The sequence below is a fragment of the Limulus polyphemus genome, unplaced genomic scaffold (genome assembly GCF_000517525.1).
Source record: "Limulus polyphemus unplaced genomic scaffold, Limulus_polyphemus-2.1.2 Scaffold497, whole genome shotgun sequence".
Lineage (NCBI taxonomy): Eukaryota > Metazoa > Arthropoda > Merostomata > Xiphosura > Limulidae > Limulus > Limulus polyphemus.
Genome location: NW_013666107.1, coordinates 161892 through 182221, shown reverse-complemented (window position 1 = coordinate 182221; position 20330 = coordinate 161892). Strand labels below are relative to the sequence as shown.

General features: G+C 30.8%; 1 protein-coding gene across 1 annotated transcript in view; it reads left to right on the top strand.

Annotated features, from left to right (window-relative positions):
• Positions 1–20330, top strand: part of LOC106458658 (tripeptidyl-peptidase 2-like) — a 99852-nt gene that overhangs the window by 27793 nt on the left and 51729 nt on the right. Inside the window, exons 10-13 of the mRNA XM_013918188.2 lie at positions 2919–3049; positions 9539–9638; positions 12355–12488; positions 16263–16393. Coding sequence (XP_013773642.1) covers positions 2919–3049; positions 9539–9638; positions 12355–12488; positions 16263–16393 — 496 coding nt within the window. The remainder of the gene's footprint in view (positions 1–2918; positions 3050–9538; positions 9639–12354; positions 12489–16262; positions 16394–20330) is intronic.

The window sequence follows — 20330 nt, the reverse complement described above, 5'->3', positions numbered from 1 at the left end:
GTGGTTAGTCACTTTTGCAATGTTATTGTTTCCTTTTTGTGGTTAGGAAAGCATCTTCTATGATTATCCACAACTTGAAAGAGGAATTGTTCATTCTTCTTTCTTTATTATGATGGCATTATACTCCTCAATAAGGACCACACCCCATTGAACATTGTCATTTATGACAGTTAATTGTTTAACTGTCTGAAGTGCTTTCTTGTAGTCCTCTCTGAGTCCCCATTAATAATCCAGAAATCTAGATGGAATTTTGAGGCACCTGAAGAATTCTGTTGTGTTCTTTGTTACAAAATCTTCAATTGACATGTCCACAGACTTTCTAATATTCAGCTGGATACACTTTGGAGGTTCATCCATGCTTCCATTCTCATTTAGTGCCTTTACCATTGTTCATTTGTCTCTGTTGATACAGCTGAATCAAAGAATGCCAAACCACTGGGTTTCTCTTTGAGATACCATAGATATTCAACATATTTTTGACAGGCAGATTTCACTTTCTTATCAAGACATTGTAGGAAATTAAGATCATTGTGGCAAGTAGAAAGGGCATCTGGAACCATGCCATAAAATAGACTCATACAACAAAGATGCAGTTTTCACAAAGTCTTTTTTTTCCTCATGAGCAGTGAGCTTAAATTGTCCCATTAATATTCAGATCTTGAGGGCATATAATGCTTTGGCCATCCATCGTTCATGATGCAGTGCTCCAGGTGCTGTAAATCGCACTCCACAGGGAGGGATGCTATCAAAAAAGGTTATGGCTAGTTCAAGAAAATCTTGATAATCATCTCTAGGTTGGCTAACCTGAAGTTGTCTTGTAGCAAACTAAATGATACTATTTTTAATATCCTCTATGGCTTCTGCTACTTCATCATGGTTAGCTACAGTTTCATAACTTGACTGGTTAATGTATTCCCAAGATTGCTGGAATTGATTGAAAATTGCAATATCTGAACCAGAGGAAAGCTCCATACAGTCTTTAAAAACATATGCCAAGACAGGTTCTAAGATAAGATGCCAGCATGGCAAATCCCGAAGATTCTTGTTTAATCTTTGTTCTAACAGCACACATGCTTCATTTCTATAACCAGTGTTGTTTGCTGCTGTGTTAAAGTAAACTGCACGTACACGATCACTGACTCTCCATTCTTCCAGCAAATGTGCAACAGCAGAAGCTTGAGCCTCTCCAGTGCTAGAAATCAACTTTGGAACATCTAGCAGTTTGTTTACTCCTACTATAGATAGAATCACTTGCAGACAATCCACTTGTTTTTTTCCTGTGAGATCATTAAATAGCTTGTTATCCCATTGAACTACAAGTGAGACTGTTGGCTGGAATTGTTCCTTTAAATTTTTGACAAGTTCTTCACGAAAGCAGTGTAAGATTTAGAAGTTGATGATTCTCTAATTGCTCTTCTTTCTTTATCATTCTTATTTGCATTGTATCCACTAACCTCATCATCACTGCTATGGGATGATTCCAAACAACTGACAGTTTCATTTAAGGTCTGCTGTTTCTGCTCTGCTTGCCATTTCTTGTCCATACTTGTCTCACTTCTTTCCTCATGCCCTTGATTCCTATAAAGAAAGAACCTTATCTGCCTAGCCCATGCACCCATGACATCCTTTTTCACTCTGAGCAAGAAGAAAGTCCTTGTCTTCTGGAATCTTGAACAAGCTCAGGGCATCCTTATGAGTGACATCAAAAAAGTCATCCAGGTTATTGACAAACTATGCTTTTTTAGCTCCTTTATTTAAGTTTTCCTTTTGGAATTTTTCTTTAGCTTTGACCATTTTTCAAAAAAGCTTCTCCAGTTTGATAATGGCATGATGTTCTAAATGAATTGGAGTTCGAGCCTTGTTCCAATAAGCTTCAGTATCCTTAATCACAACCTTTGAGCTTTCACGAACTGTTCTCTTTAATGTTTGATAAAAAACACACACAGCATTTGCCTATTTGAAGATAATTTGCTTCCTGTAAGTTCAGTTTCTTCTGAACCAAGCCATCAAAGTGTAGTCTTACTTCTTGTAGCAGTATTCATTTGCAATGATATGCCGATAGTGTCAGCTGAAATGAGACAGAAGACTCTGTTTAAGCTCTTGTATACTGTCACAGAAATTCTAGAAACTATTGTCATGTTATACAAAATATTCCAGAAGTAAAAAGTTATAGCAAAGCTTATTTATATATGGAATGTTCTTGAATATTTTGAACAATATGGAATACTCTGGAATATTCCAGAATATGCTAGAATATACCATAATAATATGCTAGAAAATTCAAGAATAATCTAGAACCTTGCAGAAGTATTTAGAATATTCAGAATATGCAGATATAGTGCAAGCTACAAGGTAAAATTTCAACTACATTAAGCAGTCCCTAAATGTTATTCAATATAGATAAAACTTGGTATAAATTACTTATTTATATTTTGGAACAAAATGATGGGGTGAGACTGGCATAAATCAAAACTTCTAAAATAAAGATTTCCATAATGATCACTGTTAAAAAGTAAGAATGGTATGTGTAGCAGTGTATGAAGTTTTATGAGATTTCTTATGTAAACTATACTCCATAAAATAACATGTTAAAGACATTTAATGTGTCTCAGAAGGATACAACTCAACTGAAGTTTTTATGTATTGATCATAATGTATTAATTGAGGAAGCAACCAGCAAATGAAACAGTTTGAAGTAATTTATTTCAATTTTCTTAGCACATTGTGTTTTATATTATGGTTTTTTATGAAAAGCCATGTTGTGGACTGTGATCTAAATGATCCTGGAAGTGATTAGCCTGTATAAATCAAGATTCTAACAATAACGTGTGATTTCAAATACCTGTTGTGTATATATATATATATATATATATTAAGACTTTACCTAAATTTTCTTTCTTTTGTTTTCTCACTTTCAGCCGGGTGATGGACATGGTCCATGAAGTTGTAAATAAATATGGAGTTATCATGGTTTCAAGTGCTGGCAATAATGGTCCTTGTCTTTCAACAGTTGGTACACCTCCTACAATGCAGTCTTTATCTGTGATTGGTAAGCTACAATTGAAGCAGAGTTTTAAAACTTATCAAAACCTTCTTAACATACTATGTACTTTTCATATATCAGACTACTAATTAGGCCAAAAAAAGAATGGTTTGTGATTCTAACAACTCTACGAAAAAGATGCATTTTTTTACAAGTTTTTATTTTTAAAGATAACAAAATTACTAAATGAACTGCACACTTCAAAGAAATATTTATTGTCTGTGAAACTTAATTTAATATTGATAATATACATATGAAGTTTCAGAATTCCCTTTCTCTTTAAGACCTATAGTTTTGTCATACAACATCTATACATATTGGATATATATATATATACTTACATGTATATATATATTACTAACGGCCTCTCCAATTATTACTTATTGTTTTGACGAAAACAAAGTTGATGATAAAGTTTCATAGTTAAATTCCTTAGTTTACTTATTCAACAAATTTCACTAAAGATCCATGTGATAATTAATCCTAAAGTTAATGTAAACACTAGAGTAGGTGGTCAAGATGGTTGTGGAGAAGCTGCTACAGGGAAGGGTATGAGAGGGGGCCCTTCCTCTGATGAGAAATTTTTTATGTTTATAAAACAGTCTGAGTGATTTGAAACATTTTGATATTAACCCTGTGTATCTGGGTTCAGTCCACTGGACAGACATATGTATCTTTGAAGCTTTACATAATAATGTTTATTATAACTGTGAATGTACTAAGTATATCTTTATTAAATTTGGTAAGCTTTTAGTAACAGTTACAAATAATATGTTGTATAGTGTATACAAAAAATCAGATTTTTCAATAAAGTTTTTTACTTAACAATTGTCTGTGAATTGACAAAGCCTTTACTCAGTCAATTTGACTCAAACTTTGACTAGTCATAGTGGAAAACAATTTCTTATTAAGAATGAAGTTACAGTTTTCATTTTTGATTTGCATAAACTAGAACTTCCTAAAAGAATATCAAAATTTTTTTTTCAGTAAAACTATTTTATTTTTTAATATCGGCTATATTGTTTATGCTAACATTAACTGTAGAGAAATCATCAGTGTACAGTGAAATGAAAAATATGAAATAAAATCAATAATACATTTTTTTTTCTAGAATGACTGCAGATTTTAACAGTTTTTGTCTTAACAGCCTCAACTTATAATCTTTTCACATCTGCTTTCTTTTAATTTTATGGTTTTACCACTGTACTTTCAAACACTCTTTCTATGTGAAAAGTAACGAATTATATCAGGATGTTTCTGGTATAGATTAGGGTAAACAAATGATCAAGTTACTGTCACATGTGCTAACTGCGAGAGCTTATCTATCTTTCTCATAGAATTAAATTTTATTTTAAGTTTTGTTACTTAACCTAAAAGTTTCTAATTTGTACACTTGGGTTATCTATTTTTAAATATACATAAAAAAATTTGAAATTTAGCACTTACTTTAGTGTTGAGGTTGTTTTATTTAGATGCATTACTTCAGTAATCTTAATTTTTCTCATTATGTTGGGAATACAAAAAATAATGCATCTAGCTTTCAAATATGCATTTTTAGAAAACAAACAGATTACATCAGACACTAGAATATTATGTCCTAAAACTACTATGATTTATCTGGTTTTCTAACTAACCTATAAATAGGTTTAAAAAAATTCCATTACTGCTTGGAGCAACAAATTTACTCAACACATAAAACAAAATAAACAAATTTAACATTTTTGTAGACTAAAATATGCTCTTTCTATTGTTTATAAACATGTCCATCAGTCAAGTAGACACAAGTGAATAATTGACTTGAATTACATGAAAATATGGGAGGGGCTTCTCTTGTACATTTGACAAACTTACTGATATCTCAGCAAATCAGGAAGAAAGGATGCTCAAATTCTATATTCTTGTTTTTCAGTATATATAGTTTGTGTTTCTAATTAGTAGTAAGCTTAAGCATCCTATTTTGATCTTAGAAAATTCTGAAAGAGGGAAATCAAAGTGCAGAGATGTCAACATGTCTCAGAGAAGTGAAGATTAAGAATATTTTAATATTTTCTTTTGAAATTAAAAATAAAACATAGATAAAATTAAAGTATGAATTATAAACAGTATTTTAATATTAAGTATATTGATATACATTTCAATATACAGTTCAAAGCATGCATGTCATGACTTTTTAGAGAGTTATATCCAAAAGTTAATTAAACTATTTTATTATTATTGTATGTGAATAAACATGGCATTAAAACATAGTTGATAAATCAAATTTTAATATCATATAAGTTTTAAGTTCTTAATTTTATAAGGACACAGTTGAAAAATTCCTCAATCTCCCTTAGTATTGGAATTGTGATATTTACTACTATCTAGGTCTTCTCTCTTTTCTAATTTATTTACAACCCATATGAGAAGTAGAGAATTTAATGTAAATTACGCATTATGATATAGATATTACCTAAGCAAAGCATAATTTTTAAAGCTTTCAATCTTGTTTGTTTATGGAGCCATAAACTAAAAAATCAGACCCACTTACCCCTCCCACCTGTCATATCTTCTCTTTCACAAATTGCCAATAGTTCTCTCTGACATTTTATACTACATTATTTGTAACCAATAGAAAGCCAAAGAAATATTATATTAAGTTGTGTTCTGTACAGAGAATTCTCTATTTCACTTCCAATTCATCATGCATCAATTCAAAATGCATCATCAAGCTTAGCTGAATTTTTAGTTGCTCTTATCACATAGTTAGAGAGCCAGAAAAATTATGGTAGTTACAGGAAAATGTTTGTTTTGTGTATGTTATTATTTGGTGTCCTTAGGTCCATTATTTAATTAAATAAAAATTATTTGGTGTAGTAGTACCATTAGTATAAAAACATATAGGCTTATGTTTCATCTACAGTCAACAACAAAAAAAAAACACACAATAGAACCCAGGTAAGCACTATATTTCTTGTTTTTCATGAGTATTCTTTTTTATTATTATAAAAGTAATTCAAATGTACAATTTGAAACTTACTAGGTTAAGTAATGTTAGATTAGATAAGATAATAATAATAATAAAGGTTCTTCATGGGGTATGCTTGTGAGCAGCTCTTGCATTACATAATTTGATATGATAACATGAACTGTACATTCACCGAGTGATCTACAACTTGTGTGGTAGGATTATTAGTTATATACAGTTCAAAGAGCAATAAAATTAAGTTTAAGCAGATGTATACTGTTATGAGCTTTAAGCTATTTAAGATAAACAATTGTAGTTTTATGTTACAATTTACAAACATTTGGAAAGAAAAATGGGTAATTTAGATTAATTTAGTACTTTTTTATGGTGTTAAGAGGGCAGTCAAATTGACCAAATGGATATAAAGTTAGAGTAGAGAAAATAACAGATATAATGTAAAGTTTTTTGAATAAAAGTCTGATATTTATTTAAGAGGTTTTAGAGATGACACAAATTAAATTTCACAATTTTCAGATAAAGTATTTTTAATCTTAACATAAAAAACACTTTGCACTCAGAGCAGTCAACACTCTGACTTCATATATTTATGGACAAATTATTAGCAAAGATACTTAATTAAAAAATCTGATTTTTTGTGTACAAGACTTGCTGTAAGCTTGCCAAATTTCATGAAGATATAAAAAACATATTAAAAGTTATAGTAAGGAAACTGATGGTCACTTTGAGATCATGAACTCCATTAAATTGAACAAGCCCAAAGCATGAGAGTTAAATTTTGAATGGAATTCAAGGAAAGAATTTGAACCTGTTATGCACATAAAGTTAACTTACATTTCATAAACACTTGAAGAGAAAGATTTTCTTTGATTTTTTTTGTTATGCAAATGTTTACAAACATCAATTATTGCCATAACCTAGAGGCTTTCTTCAATGAACTAATCTAATCTAAGTAGAGAATGTATTTAAATGTGTAGCAGTGTAAATAGAGTAAAAAAGTACTGACATTTACACTGCATTCTAGCTGTAGCCCTATATGTTAACTTAGGTCTTTATTTTACTTAGTTACGTTAGCATTAACCTAGGCCTATACTTTATATGCTTAGATCTATATGCTTTACTACAATGTTTGTAATGGTAAGCTATTATTACAAATTATAATATTGTTGACAAAGAAGCACAACTAGTTTTCTGATATAGTCCTTAAACATGGTGAGTTGCAGTTGAAAAAAAAGAAGAAAACTAACAATTTCACTAAAGAAAGCAGGAGAGAGGAGTAACGTTAGGCCTAACCTTTATCTATCAACAACATTTCTCTTATCGACTGATGCTTCTAGTTTAAGTAAAGTTAACCACAAAGTACCTTTGCTTTCATGAAAAGTACACAGATTTTCAGGCATATCATAGTTTCCTACCTTCTGTAGTAATACAGAATTACATCAAATTATTGATTATCTAGTTTCCTCACTGTCATGGCAGAAACACACATTTCAGGGTGTCTATCCTTATCTTGTTATAATCACCTCAGCCCTTTGTTCTTTTGTTAAATTATATCTTCTGCCAACTAGGATATTTCTGAGTATTTTGAGCCTGGATTAAATCAAGTTAAAACTGGCATATCCTTTGCTGGCCAAACTGTGACCTCAACTAAAACTGATAGCTGGCCAATGCTGTCAGGGAACAGAAGTCACAAGGTGATGCTGTCCATTGGACAAAGAAAGCAAGTTGATGTTTGGAATCCAAGCATACGTTCATTTTTCAGTTCTACCTGGCTTTCATCGTGAATCTGCTTTATTTATGGGTTTACCTGACTGAATCTTGTTGGGATATTGTTATTTTTTAACTGAAAATTACCACATTTTCAGTTGTTTGCCTGCTGCAAGTTTCTGCGACATGTTTTAATGTACTTGTCTAATTTAATTCTAAAAATATTTGCTATGAATAACACTTTTATAGCTTAAGAGTAAGTGGTGACCAATCATTTATAGGCAGAAATTTTGCCATCTGCCAACTGTTAATGAATAGGCTGATACGTAGTCTATGTGAAGATGGAAAATACTTGAATTGATGTTGTCTATTTTAGGCTATAGCAGTGTATTCTTTAAAGAATCCACAAGTCACTTGTAACCTGTCTGTATTTATCATTTGCCTCAGAGAGGATTCACTATTTTACCCAAATATTTACTAATATCATATTTGTTGTTGGCACTACATCATTAGGTAAATGTGTCAGCAAAACAGTATATCTTATGTTTACTTATAAAGTGTTTGTATTCTTAGTGACTAAACTGTGAGAGAGAAGATGGGTTTTTACTTTTTATGAATATGGAAACTTCTAATGAACAGCAAGTAATTTTAGAATCTGGCTAGAATAAAAATGGCAAGATTTACCTTAAGACAGAGAACCATTATAGCGGGAACACAGAATTGCTAAAATGTATAAAGGTATTGATGACTAAAGAAATAAAAGTATTCTTGTTTGGTCAAATGATATGACAAACTTAGCACACTTACTTTTAATTTTGAGATTTTGGATATTATAGTGGATTGTGTTTTACCTCTGTTGAGTCCTTCTTTAGCTCATTGTGGTTTCTGTTTACATGGACTTGTTGCAGAGAAGTTAACTGATGGTTTGGTGTGTGATAGAATCTTAATGTCTCCAACTATTTTCATGCCTTAGCTATAGTTGTGGTATTTAAATTTTGAAGGATCTTTTGACTTTTCTAACTAGACTTTGTCTGTGGTTTGATGCTGGCTCCCAGTTTATTGTGGGACTGTTTTTTTATATTTTGTTCCTGTAAAATGTTATTGTTTTTTTGGTGGGGGTAGGGGTATATAGGGTATTATGGTCATTATGGTTTGCATCTTTTTCTTGTATTTTGTAGATGTTACCACAAGAACAAGAAATTTTATATATCATATGAATTTTATTTAGAGCTGGTTGATTAGTGGAACTTGCTAATTGATTAATCATTGAACTCATTCATTATTATTCTTACATGAGATGGCTAAAAGAAAGACTTATAACACTAAAAATCAGATTTTGATACCTGTGGCAGCTAGCCCATTATTAGTTTTGGGTTTAACAACAGACAAACGTAATGGCAAGATTTCAGTTACTTGGATATTTGAAATAATTTAAAATAGTAATAATTGGAAACACTTAGTTTGATAAGTTGATTATTTTCAGGACATTAATTGACTTAGTTGTAAAATTTCAATTAATTGATTATTTTACATGACACTAATAAAGTTAATTGCCCAGCTCTGTAGAAGTTTTCCAAATTTATAATTAGACTTTATGTTGAGTTTTTTTGTGTTAATGTTGAGGACTAAATGATCTTATTTTCCAACTGCTGTATTGGTTAATAATTATATTTTTCAATTTTCTTCTTAGTTAATATCATCAGTGTCACCAAATAGGTCTTATTTCTAAACGTTCACTTAAGAGTTGATGCCCACCTGTTTACTATTAAATATATCATACTTTAAGTTTGTTTCTTAATAGAGAATTATCTTTTCTTTTTATTCAGGCGTTGGTGCATACGTCTCTCCAGATATGGCAGCAGTTGAGTACTCATTATGTGAGAAAGTTTTAGGAATGGGCTACACTTGGACATCTCGTGGACCAACGTAAGCTTAAAAAATAACTTATTATACAAATCTGTTAATATATACAAATTCACTTGTGATACAAATAGAAAAGTTAGTGGTGGTTTAGATATTCAATCAGGTTATTACAAGAGATCCTATTAGTTTTTAGAATTAATTACATTTAATCTTTTCGTGCTGTTGTATTTTTCTTGTGTCTAGCAAGATGGCTCCAACAATAACTGGTTTTACGTCTTTGCGTTATGCTTTACAAAGGACATTATGTTTAAATAGCTGGAACAGCAACAAACTAATCTTTAGTACTTTTCTTGCATTATTGTTTTGTTTTTTTTGTTAGAAAGGGATAATTTTAAACATGGACCCAAAACTTTACTAGTAATAGTTTTTAATGAGAAAAATATCCTCATTTGGAAAATATTTTATTCCTCTGTCCCCAGGCAGGTCTAAGTGCAAGTCATAACGTTTTCTTTGCGTTATGCTTTACAAAGGACATTAAGTTTAAATAGCTGGAACAGCAACAAACTAATCTTTAGTACTTTTCTTGCATTATTGTTTGTTTTTTTTTGTTAGAAAGGGATAATTTTAAACATGGACCCAAAACTTTACTAGTAATAGTTTTTAATGAGAAAAATATCCTCATTTGGAAAATATTTTAATCCTCTGTCCCCAGGCAGGTCTAAGTGCAAGTCATAACGTTTTCATAGAATTACATTCAAACTTTATTAAACAAGTTTACTGTCAATTTATGTTTGGTATAAAAACATATTTTTAATTCAAATATTAATATTACATAAGTTTTATTTCTCAATTATTAAACATTTTTATACAAAATAAACTTTAGTTATCGCTACTCGAAACTAGTTCATCCTTGATTCACTTAAATCTAACATGAAAACTTAAATAAGAATGAGATGTTGTGGTATTTGTTATTCATTTCAAGTTATTGGTTTTTACTGTTCATATGAACTCAATAGTTCTGTATTTTGGTATCATTTCGTATCAAATGTAACTCTCATAACACTTATAGATTCTCATGTTACGATAGCAAGCTCGCCACAATTCACCAAATAATTCTCAAGTGTTTAAGACTCTTTTAATTAAGCTTCATTCAGGAAAAAAAACAAAAAATTAGCCTAACAAAAGAAATATTTAAATAATTCTCAAGCTTCACATCTCTGTACCACATGGTCCTCCAGTGATTCAGCAGTAAGTCTGAAGACTTATTATGTTAAAAACCAGGTTTTGATACCTGTGGTGAGCACAGCACAAATAGATCATTTTTTAGTTTTGTGCTTAACAACAAACAAACAAACTGTATCACATATTACTTTTTGCTTCAAATTGCCCATGTTAGATTTTCTTTCTACCCTTATATCATCTGAGTTCAGCATAAATTACACACTTATAGTATAGGTATTGCTAAGCCATATTATAAATTTATAGTCTTCTTAGTTTACTGATATATAAACAAGAAAGTCAAACCCATATAACACGCTCTCATATCACATCCTGTCTTTCAAAAAATGTCAATAATTTTCTGAAATTTGCTATTGGATTATTTATAGCTAATAGAAAGAGAAGATTTTAGTTTATTGAATTTTCTGTAAGGCTAGTTTTTGAATTATTAAGCTTTAGTTTCATTGTTTTCTGTCATTGAGATTATCTCAACCAGTTAATAGAATTATTTTTACTTAATTAAGCTTAATTAGAAATCCAGTTAAATTATAGAAGTGTTAGGACATTCTAGTTTTATTGACATTAATATTTTTTGCTCTAAATTACATATTTGAAATAAATAAAAATTACTTTCTGTACTACCAACAATCCTACCAAAAGGTAGGGTTAACATTTGTTGAGCAAAAGCTTGTAAAAGTAAAAGAGCCCACATGTAAGTACTAAATTTCTTATATTGTTATAAAAGTAACTAAAATGTTAAATTTAGAAACTTATTAGGTTAAATAAGAAAACTTAAATGATAAAAAATTAAATAAAAACATTATTAATAATAGCAAGCACACACTGAGGTGATGTGTGATACGTGATTTTAATAGGACTGTACATGTTGCTAACTCAATTCCTTATTTAAACAAAGCTTCTCATCTGTGATACTCATACTCATAAGTGCAGCTGGAAAGCAGTAGATTTAAATGATCACAATATTTGAAAAGTATTAGTTTTGGCTGTGAAAATAAATAGTGTATAATTGCGTGTTACAATAATCAGTCATTTAATAAAGAAAGAAAGTGTAATTTAAATTTATTTTGTATTTTTCAACTTCATATTTTACCCTAAATTGCTGATTTTGCTACAATTAGTAAAGGTAGAGTAAATAATATAAAATATAAAGTTTTACTGAAAACACTTGAGGTTCTAAATATGAAATATTAAAACTGTAAGATGAAAAAAGTTTTTATTCTTAACATTAAAATCACTTTGCACTTGTAACTTCAAAGACAAATCTTTAGTAAAATTACTTTATTAAAAAATCAGATTTTTTATGTGCAACTGTCTTGTAATGTTTACTAAAAGGTTGCCAAATTTCATGAAAATACACTTACTGTGTTCAAAGATATAGCATATATAGTTTCATGGTTACATGTTGATTACAAGGTTGGTCAAACTGATCCCTGTGCGGAGAGGTAAGCTGTGTGTAAGAAATTGCTAATAGGTGCATAGCTAATTCATTATCCAAGAGCTTTAAGATGTAAAGTAAAAATTTAAACATTTCTTTTTTCAGATTAAATGGTGACCTAGGAGTTTGTATTTCTGCTCCAGGTGGAGCAATAACTTCAGTACCTAATTGGACTTTACGAGGAGCTCAACTAATGAATGGAACTTCTATGAGCTCTCCACATGTTTCTGGAGCTATGGGTGAGCATGTTTTTAAACCTGTAATTTCTGCTTTCATTTTATTTGTTGACTTGTAAAATGTGCTATGATGAATTATAGTTTTATTACTGTATTTATCAGTATCAAAACTGTTTGATCTAAGTTTCTACTCAGTAAATGTACATTTAGTGTAAGCAATGTTATAAATGGGGCTTATTTAGTAGGTGGGGCTGTGCTAGGTTTATGAATTTGTTCTGTAAGAAACTTGTTTTATTTTTATCATCTGAAATTGTGTAGATAATTTTCAACAAAAGCAAACTTTTCTCTTCCTTTTAATAGTTTTATAGGATTTATATTACAGAAGATACTGATATTTTTTGCTCTCTTTAAATTTATTTTATATCTTAGAAGAGCTTTTCATCAAAGTATTTTCTTTAATGCTTTGTGTTAGTTTGGTTAAGTTATAAATTAACATTGGAAGAATAATATCACACCCCATATAAACTTGAACAGCAGAAAGTGAAACAAGTAAAATCAATTTATGGATAAAATAATATGTACCTGCTTTAAGTGCTAGCATATCCTTAGTTCCATCTGGGGCTATCAGTAAATACGATCAGGGTGTGAAATTAACTTTAAGTGCCACTGGAACACATTCATCAAAACTCTTAGGTGCCACAAGAGATTCTTGGTCATCAAAATTCAGCCTCCATCCCAAATTTTGTAAGTCCATTTATTGCTTTTTTTTTTCTTCTTCAAATATAAACACCCAGCATTATCACTGTGATGTAGCAATGATACCAAACATAAGAGTGTGGTACAGCTTAGATCTTGAACTTGTTAATCTAAATCAGTATTGGTCTTAAACTAATTAAGACACCTGCATTGTGTTATTGCTATTAAGGTTAGCATAGGCCTATATATATATATAGTATAAAACAAGTAATGATAGTGATAATAATTATATATACAGGGTGGTCCAAAATTATCTTTCCCATTTAAAATTTAATAATTAGATAACTAAAGAAATACAATCATGCAGTTTTCAACATCTTATAGCCCAACTCAGTTTTTATTGTCACATTATTTTTTTCACTCCAGTGTGTAGTGTTACCCTGTAAAATGGCAACCATGTAAGAAAAGGCTCAATGCATTATCTCTGGGCATGTGTTATTTTCTTGGTCTTGTGATGTACAGTATGTTATTTCTATACCATTCAGAAATGTAACATCCAGCTCTAAGCTATGTCTGTTTTCATTGAAGCTTCCCATTATTTTGTGTAGTTGATTAATACTGAGAAGCTGTTTTAGTTTTTATCCACTGTTGCAATAGCATGTACTTCTGGAGAACAAAAATAACTGCATATGTTGTTAGCCACAGATGTGTCACATTTTCACTCACAGCTTATTGTTCGGGTATTTTTATTTGACAGCTTTATGGAACTCTAATCAAAATCACAACAGATAAACACAGAGCTGGTAAACAGATATTTTATGAGATTTATAAAGTGACAAGACAGTCACCACCTAATACCTTATTTCTTAGATGTATATATCCTTGATTTTCTCACTTTGGTAACTTAGCTTCATGGGTAGTTGTGTTGAGTTAAAAACTTACAAAAATGATCAACTTGTCTGTTGGTGTCCCATATGTATATTGATCATATTGTTGTAACATGTGACAGAAATCTATGATTGTAATAGTTTTTATATAATTAAAAGTGTTAGTTATAGTATGTATTTGTGATAGTTGATTTGTTAAAAAGTGACTGGAAAATGCTAGTGGGTTAACCTATTATCTCAGTTGTTAGAGTTCTTGCATTGTGTTTGAGAGGTCTTGGTTTTGACCTCACCCCAAGAAGAAGAAAAAAATTACTGTAAGAAAAAGTGGCACCAAATTGGCTTTGTTTGTAAAAATGGAAGAATGTGGTAATTTGAGTTAGTTGTTAAAAAGTTATCATACTTTCAATTGCTAGCTCAGTTGGTTAGCCACTTGCCTGGCATGTGACAGATCTAGTGTTCAAATCTAAAACAAGGAAGTAATAAAAACAAATTAATTACCACAAGAAAAACTGCAGCCTAACGAATTGTCATCCCATGAACTTGCGACAAGGCCTGAGGACAGGCTGTCTTTGTGATGGAGGGAATAATGTAACAGTGTGAGTTGTTCAATTTTTAGAGCACTCACCTTGTGTACAAAAGGTCTTGGGTTTGACTTTGATCCAAGAAAAAAAAATTAAGTCATTTATTTCTTAAATATGAGACAATATGTATCTGGTGGTTGAGTCATTCTTGTCAGTCATCTTTTGCTATTTTTTAAAAGATGCACACACTTTTTGAAATTACAATAGGGCAGTCCTAGTCAGTGAAATATTTCCATTGAAGTTTTGTGTGCAAAATTAAAGAACATAAAAATGCTGTGTTGTGCAAATTTCCACAAATATATGAAACTGTATAGAATGAATACAAAAAGTCTGCTTTCCCTTGTACCACATGAGACTGTTTAGAGCAAGGATGCTGTATGTTCTTATGAAAGGTAAACTTTATGTATTTATTGCTCTTCAGTTTAAAACATTTTCTTCCTATTTATTGAATAGACAGACTAATGGTATATACATATTTTTTTAAAATTAAAATAAATTTTGTGTGTTGATTATAAACCGAGTTTCTTAAGAAGAAGGGTTTAATTGTGATCAGATTGTAAACTTACTTGATAAACTTTGGTTCAAAGAATGACAAGAATCATTTTCTTTACAGTCAAATAAATGTCAGGTTGTCACTTTTAAAGATGTTATATAGATGTTAGAGAAGTATTCTCTATCACATGTTTGACCTGTGTGGATATTGTTTGCTATTGAGTATATAAGTAAATGTGGCTGCAGCACAAAGTTAACCAAATAGCAACACATACTTGTTGATGAAGAACAGTTTTAAAGACTTAGACAATAGCCTGATTAATGCAATATTTATAATGATTGTACATGGGTGCTGTAGTACTCTGTTCCTGTTCCTTATCAAAGAATATTGATTTAAGTTTTATGAAGATGGAACTGTTGTTCCTTTTTCTGGGTACACAGAAAAGTTAAAGTTGCAGAAGCTTTAGAGCATCATAGAAATTACTAATTTTTCAAACATAAGCAACATTAAAACAGGAGTTTGATGTACATATTTAGGGGATGTTTGAAAATTTGCAAGTATTATCTTTTTGGGGCTTATAGACTAGTATGTGATATGGTGGGATTTGTATTTGAGCATTAAGAAAATAAATATATATATATTAAAACAGTCTGTAGGTAAATGCTTCCAGAAGTACTTTCAAAGAAATTTATGATTTATATAATTTATTTGTAATACATTTGTTATTTGATTCTACATTTTATAAGCTTAATTTTGAAATCATTGACAATTTTTGCTTGCATTTCATATAAAGATTAATCTGATGGTGGTAACAAACATCATTTAAAGTTCAGTCAACACTTTCATAATCAAGATAATAAATAATCAGATTTTGAGAAACAATTGTGAGTTAAATAAGACCCTAAATTCAAATAGTTTATGTACAATAATAATTCATCAGATTAGTTTTTAATTTAATCTATAAAATATCAAACTTTAATCTACTATTATTCATTAGTAAGTAGTGTGTATAACTTTTTTTCAATCTGAAATGAATTTGATCTCTGCTTAAATAAGAATTCACATCCAAGTTTTTATTATTCTGTTTTTTGTCTTTCATTCTTACATAATTAAAGTATTCTTTGTTTTATTTAATCATTTCAAACTTTATAAAAAATAAATTCTGCTTTTCCTATCCCAGGTGTCCTACTTTCAGCTTGCAAGGCTAGAAACATTCCGTATTCTCCATACAGCATACGTAGAGCAGTAGAAAATACAGCATTGAAAGTGGACTCATGGGATGCCTTCAGTATGGGGTATGGGCTTTTGCAGGTGAGTAATATGTTAATATTGGGTAAAAATGTATGTAAAATAATTTTTAAAGCTTTGATCAACTTTTATTATTTAATATAGACAGCAAAAGTAGTGATACTCTTGGTAAGCAGAACATATGTTTTCTTTCCTATGAATATTTTTCACCAAAGTTTGCAGAATTGGTAACTAAAAAAACTATCCAAATGATGATTTTTACATCTAAGAAATTAAATTTCAAAAACTTTGATAAAGAAATATCAAAAATATAATAGTTTGAGGAATGTCTGTAAATTTCAGTTGAACTAAAATTAGATATTCTTGTAAATCTAGTAGGCATGATTATTAACCCATTTTCACACTGTTATTTTTTTGTATTTGTAGAAAAATTGTGATGATATAGAATTATAAAATGCTATTACAGCTTGTAATTAATAATCAGAGTTCCAAAAACAAACTTACCTCAATCACACTTTAGCTTTATCCTGATGAAAGTTTCTCTTCTCTGCCATCCCTCTGTGGCACAAGCCATCCAGGATCTTCTGCACAAAGAGGCCATAGAGTGTGTTGACTCCCTCTCTCTCAAGGGTTTTTATTCACATTTGTTTGTAGTACTGAAGAAGAAGGGCGAATTTTAATCGATCTTTCCCATCTTACTCTTTTCCTCCAGCCTACTTGGTTTACCATGGAGTCGTTTGTTTCTCTACGGTGACACTTTGCACCTGGTCTATGGATAACAAAGTTCGATGTTGCCAATACCTACCTTCATATTCCGATCGAGAAGTCTTCATGTCGTTATCTTCGTTTTGTACATAAGAGACAGGTTTTTCAGTTTCATGCTCTACCTTTTAGCCTCACATCTACCCCATATGTCTTTTGCTAGATAGTCAGATCCTTTTCATGTTATCTTCACACATTTGGCATTCACACTCATAGATATAAATAACACTAGGTTGGACGTCACGTGATTTTTGCCATGTGCAAGCAGCCATCATTGCTATGTGTTGAACTTGCAAAGCCAGCCAGTTGAACTTACAATGGCAAGGCAATTTCATTTTACAACTTATGGCCATTTTCTATCTAAGCTAGACATTTGGATAATTTGGTTTTTTGATTTTAATAAATTTGTCAAGCCAAAATGATCTAAACCTAATTTTAACTTAGAAATTAGTTCAAAAATCATTCATAAAATACACACATCTAACCTGTGGTATGTAGAATGCATTGGATTTTAGCCCAGAGGGAAATCTTAAAATTAAAATCTGTTCTTTTTACTAGGTGTTTATTATGTGTCACAAAAAATATACATTTCAAATATTGTTGCCAATGAACAAGTGGAGGCGCATCATGTCCTTTTCTGGGTGTGGTTAGTGTGTCGAGAAGAATGTAATTTATGTATCAGCACCCCCCACACATTCAACATTCCTAGTTGAAGTGGATGGAACTAATTAAGAAAATTTATGATATAAATATAATAAAATTAAATCAGATTTATTTGAGAATTTGTGGCAAAAATTGATACAAATGCTTGTAAATAAATATACATATATGTACAACATGAAGTCCAAAAGAAGTAACACAAATCATTACACATTTTTCATCAATGATGCATTACATATACTTTAATAGATCTAAAGACAATAAATTTAGCAATGTTACTCTTTTAAAGACTCCTTTTTCTTCTTTTTACCTAGATATGACCAAATGGTCACGTTCTCCTCCCCTCCCTTCACCTGCTACTGAATCTTTTTTGGATCTGAGCCCGTTCCCTCTAAATTTTCTCTGCAAGGGCTTATAATTAAAGGCTTGATGTGTATGAAAAACTTTGCTACAACTCTCCATTTTTTATTGCAGCTTAATTCATGTATATAACCAGTCTCTTATTGTAAATTTATCATCTTGGTGAAACCCAATTTAAGATATTTCACTAATATTATTATTCTGTAATCAGAACAAAATCTTATGGGTGAAATGCTATCATTCTCCTCATTAGAACAGTGGCTCTTAAAATCACCCTGCCATTATGACCAAATATCATTCCCTATAGTGGGAAGCACCTTTGAATGTCTACATAAATTACAAAACGTGCAGATTAAAGCATGAAAATAGTGTTTGCATTTGATCTGATATATTTAACTGATGTTGACTTCAGAAAAATATGAAAAGTTACGAAATTACAAATTATATAAACTTTGAAGGGCAAATAAAGTTGTAAGTTTTAAATAACTTTAATGAGACGTGTCAATTTTCTTTACCATTTTCTAATCTGCATGCCATAATATATGTCCAATATTTGCTGTAAGTACCCATGCGTCTTACTCTACGATGTACATACCTACATTTTCCCATCATGGACACTTCAATACAGTTGATAATGGTCCTTTTTTTGACTTCTATAAATTTACAATTGTGCAATAATTTTAGTCTACCAGTACTTATAATAGCAAATCAATACCTACATTTTTTTTTTTTTCAGAAAACAGCCTTTTAGGTAATGAATGCTACAGAGTAATTTCACAAATCTCACAAATATGATTAAGTAGAGAAATACAAAGGACATAGGCCTGACTTTTCCAACTGAGTACAGTACACTAGTTGATTAGATTCAAGAATACTGCAGTTATATATTTATTTACAGCATAGTAAACAGTTTTAACCATTAAATGTACAATTCATAATCATATGCTAGCTAAATTCTGCTACTTAATGTAAAAATCATTGAACATGCAAATACACAATTGGCAATGGGCCAAACATTTATACATCTAATACACTTAACTGATATTTTACACATACATTATAATTAAATGTAACAAAATCGAAAGGCATGTACATATATGCTGTAATAAAACTAGGCTCGCTCTGTTATAAAGTTATAAACACTTCTATATATGCAACATAAAACATTTTGGGCCATTTGTTCTGCATGCTGATTATTTATCATAATGATACTGTCAGCTCAAGGGTTTTGGACTGGAAGGAGCCACCTGCAAAAATTTAATCACTCATGAGTTTCTAATAAAAAAGGCCATGGAATGGACTGGTCTTCTAATACAGTCTTTTCCCTTTCCACCGGCACATCTCTGTTGGGGATGTGAGAATCCTTGGAAAAACTCCTTCCTTTTGGTTGGGCCCACAGGTGTTCCCTTTAGTGGTTGTTATGGGACCAATGGAACATTTGCACGGATGCACTGGATTATCCAGTGACCCTCTTGGCGTCTGGCCTGCTCGATCTTGGCTGGTGGTTGAGCAGGGACAACATTATAGTAAGTGTTCCTCTCACACCCCCATGTCCAGAGATACATCTTTTCACAGATACTTCTCTCCGGGGATGGGAAGCTTGTGTAGAGGATATGTAATTTAACCATTTCGAGATGGGTCAGGGGTGTAAGGCCATATCATCTTGTTTGTTTTATTTTATTGAATTACTATTTCAATAATTTATGTTAATAACTTTGGTATCAAACTGTAGATTATCATTCAAATTTTAGTATATATTACTCAATTTCTTAATTTAAAAGCATGTAATAAAATGCTCATTTAATAAATCAAATACAGTGCCACCCCACCCACCTCTTTCCATTTTTGGAAATGCTCTCCTATATACACTTACTTCTATATATGACATGAATAACCAATCGGAAGCTTGGAGTGTCCCCCCAGTGGCTTTCTCAGCCGTTTTAATGGCTTGGCAACATTTCTTTCTTTTGAACCAATATTGCAATGAGGTAGGGTGTGTCTTTAGTCTGATCGAAATTTCATATTTTTTAGACTAAAATACTTCTTGGTCACTAAGCTTGATGAATTATAGTTGAATTCTGTGGTATTGATGTAGTAATTTATGATTTTTTAGTTAATCAAATGTATATATAAAAGCTAAAAAATTATTTTGTTTCATATCCTCCATGTGAAAATTTTTTAAAGGCTTAGCAACCTATGTCAAGCAGCAACCAAGTAC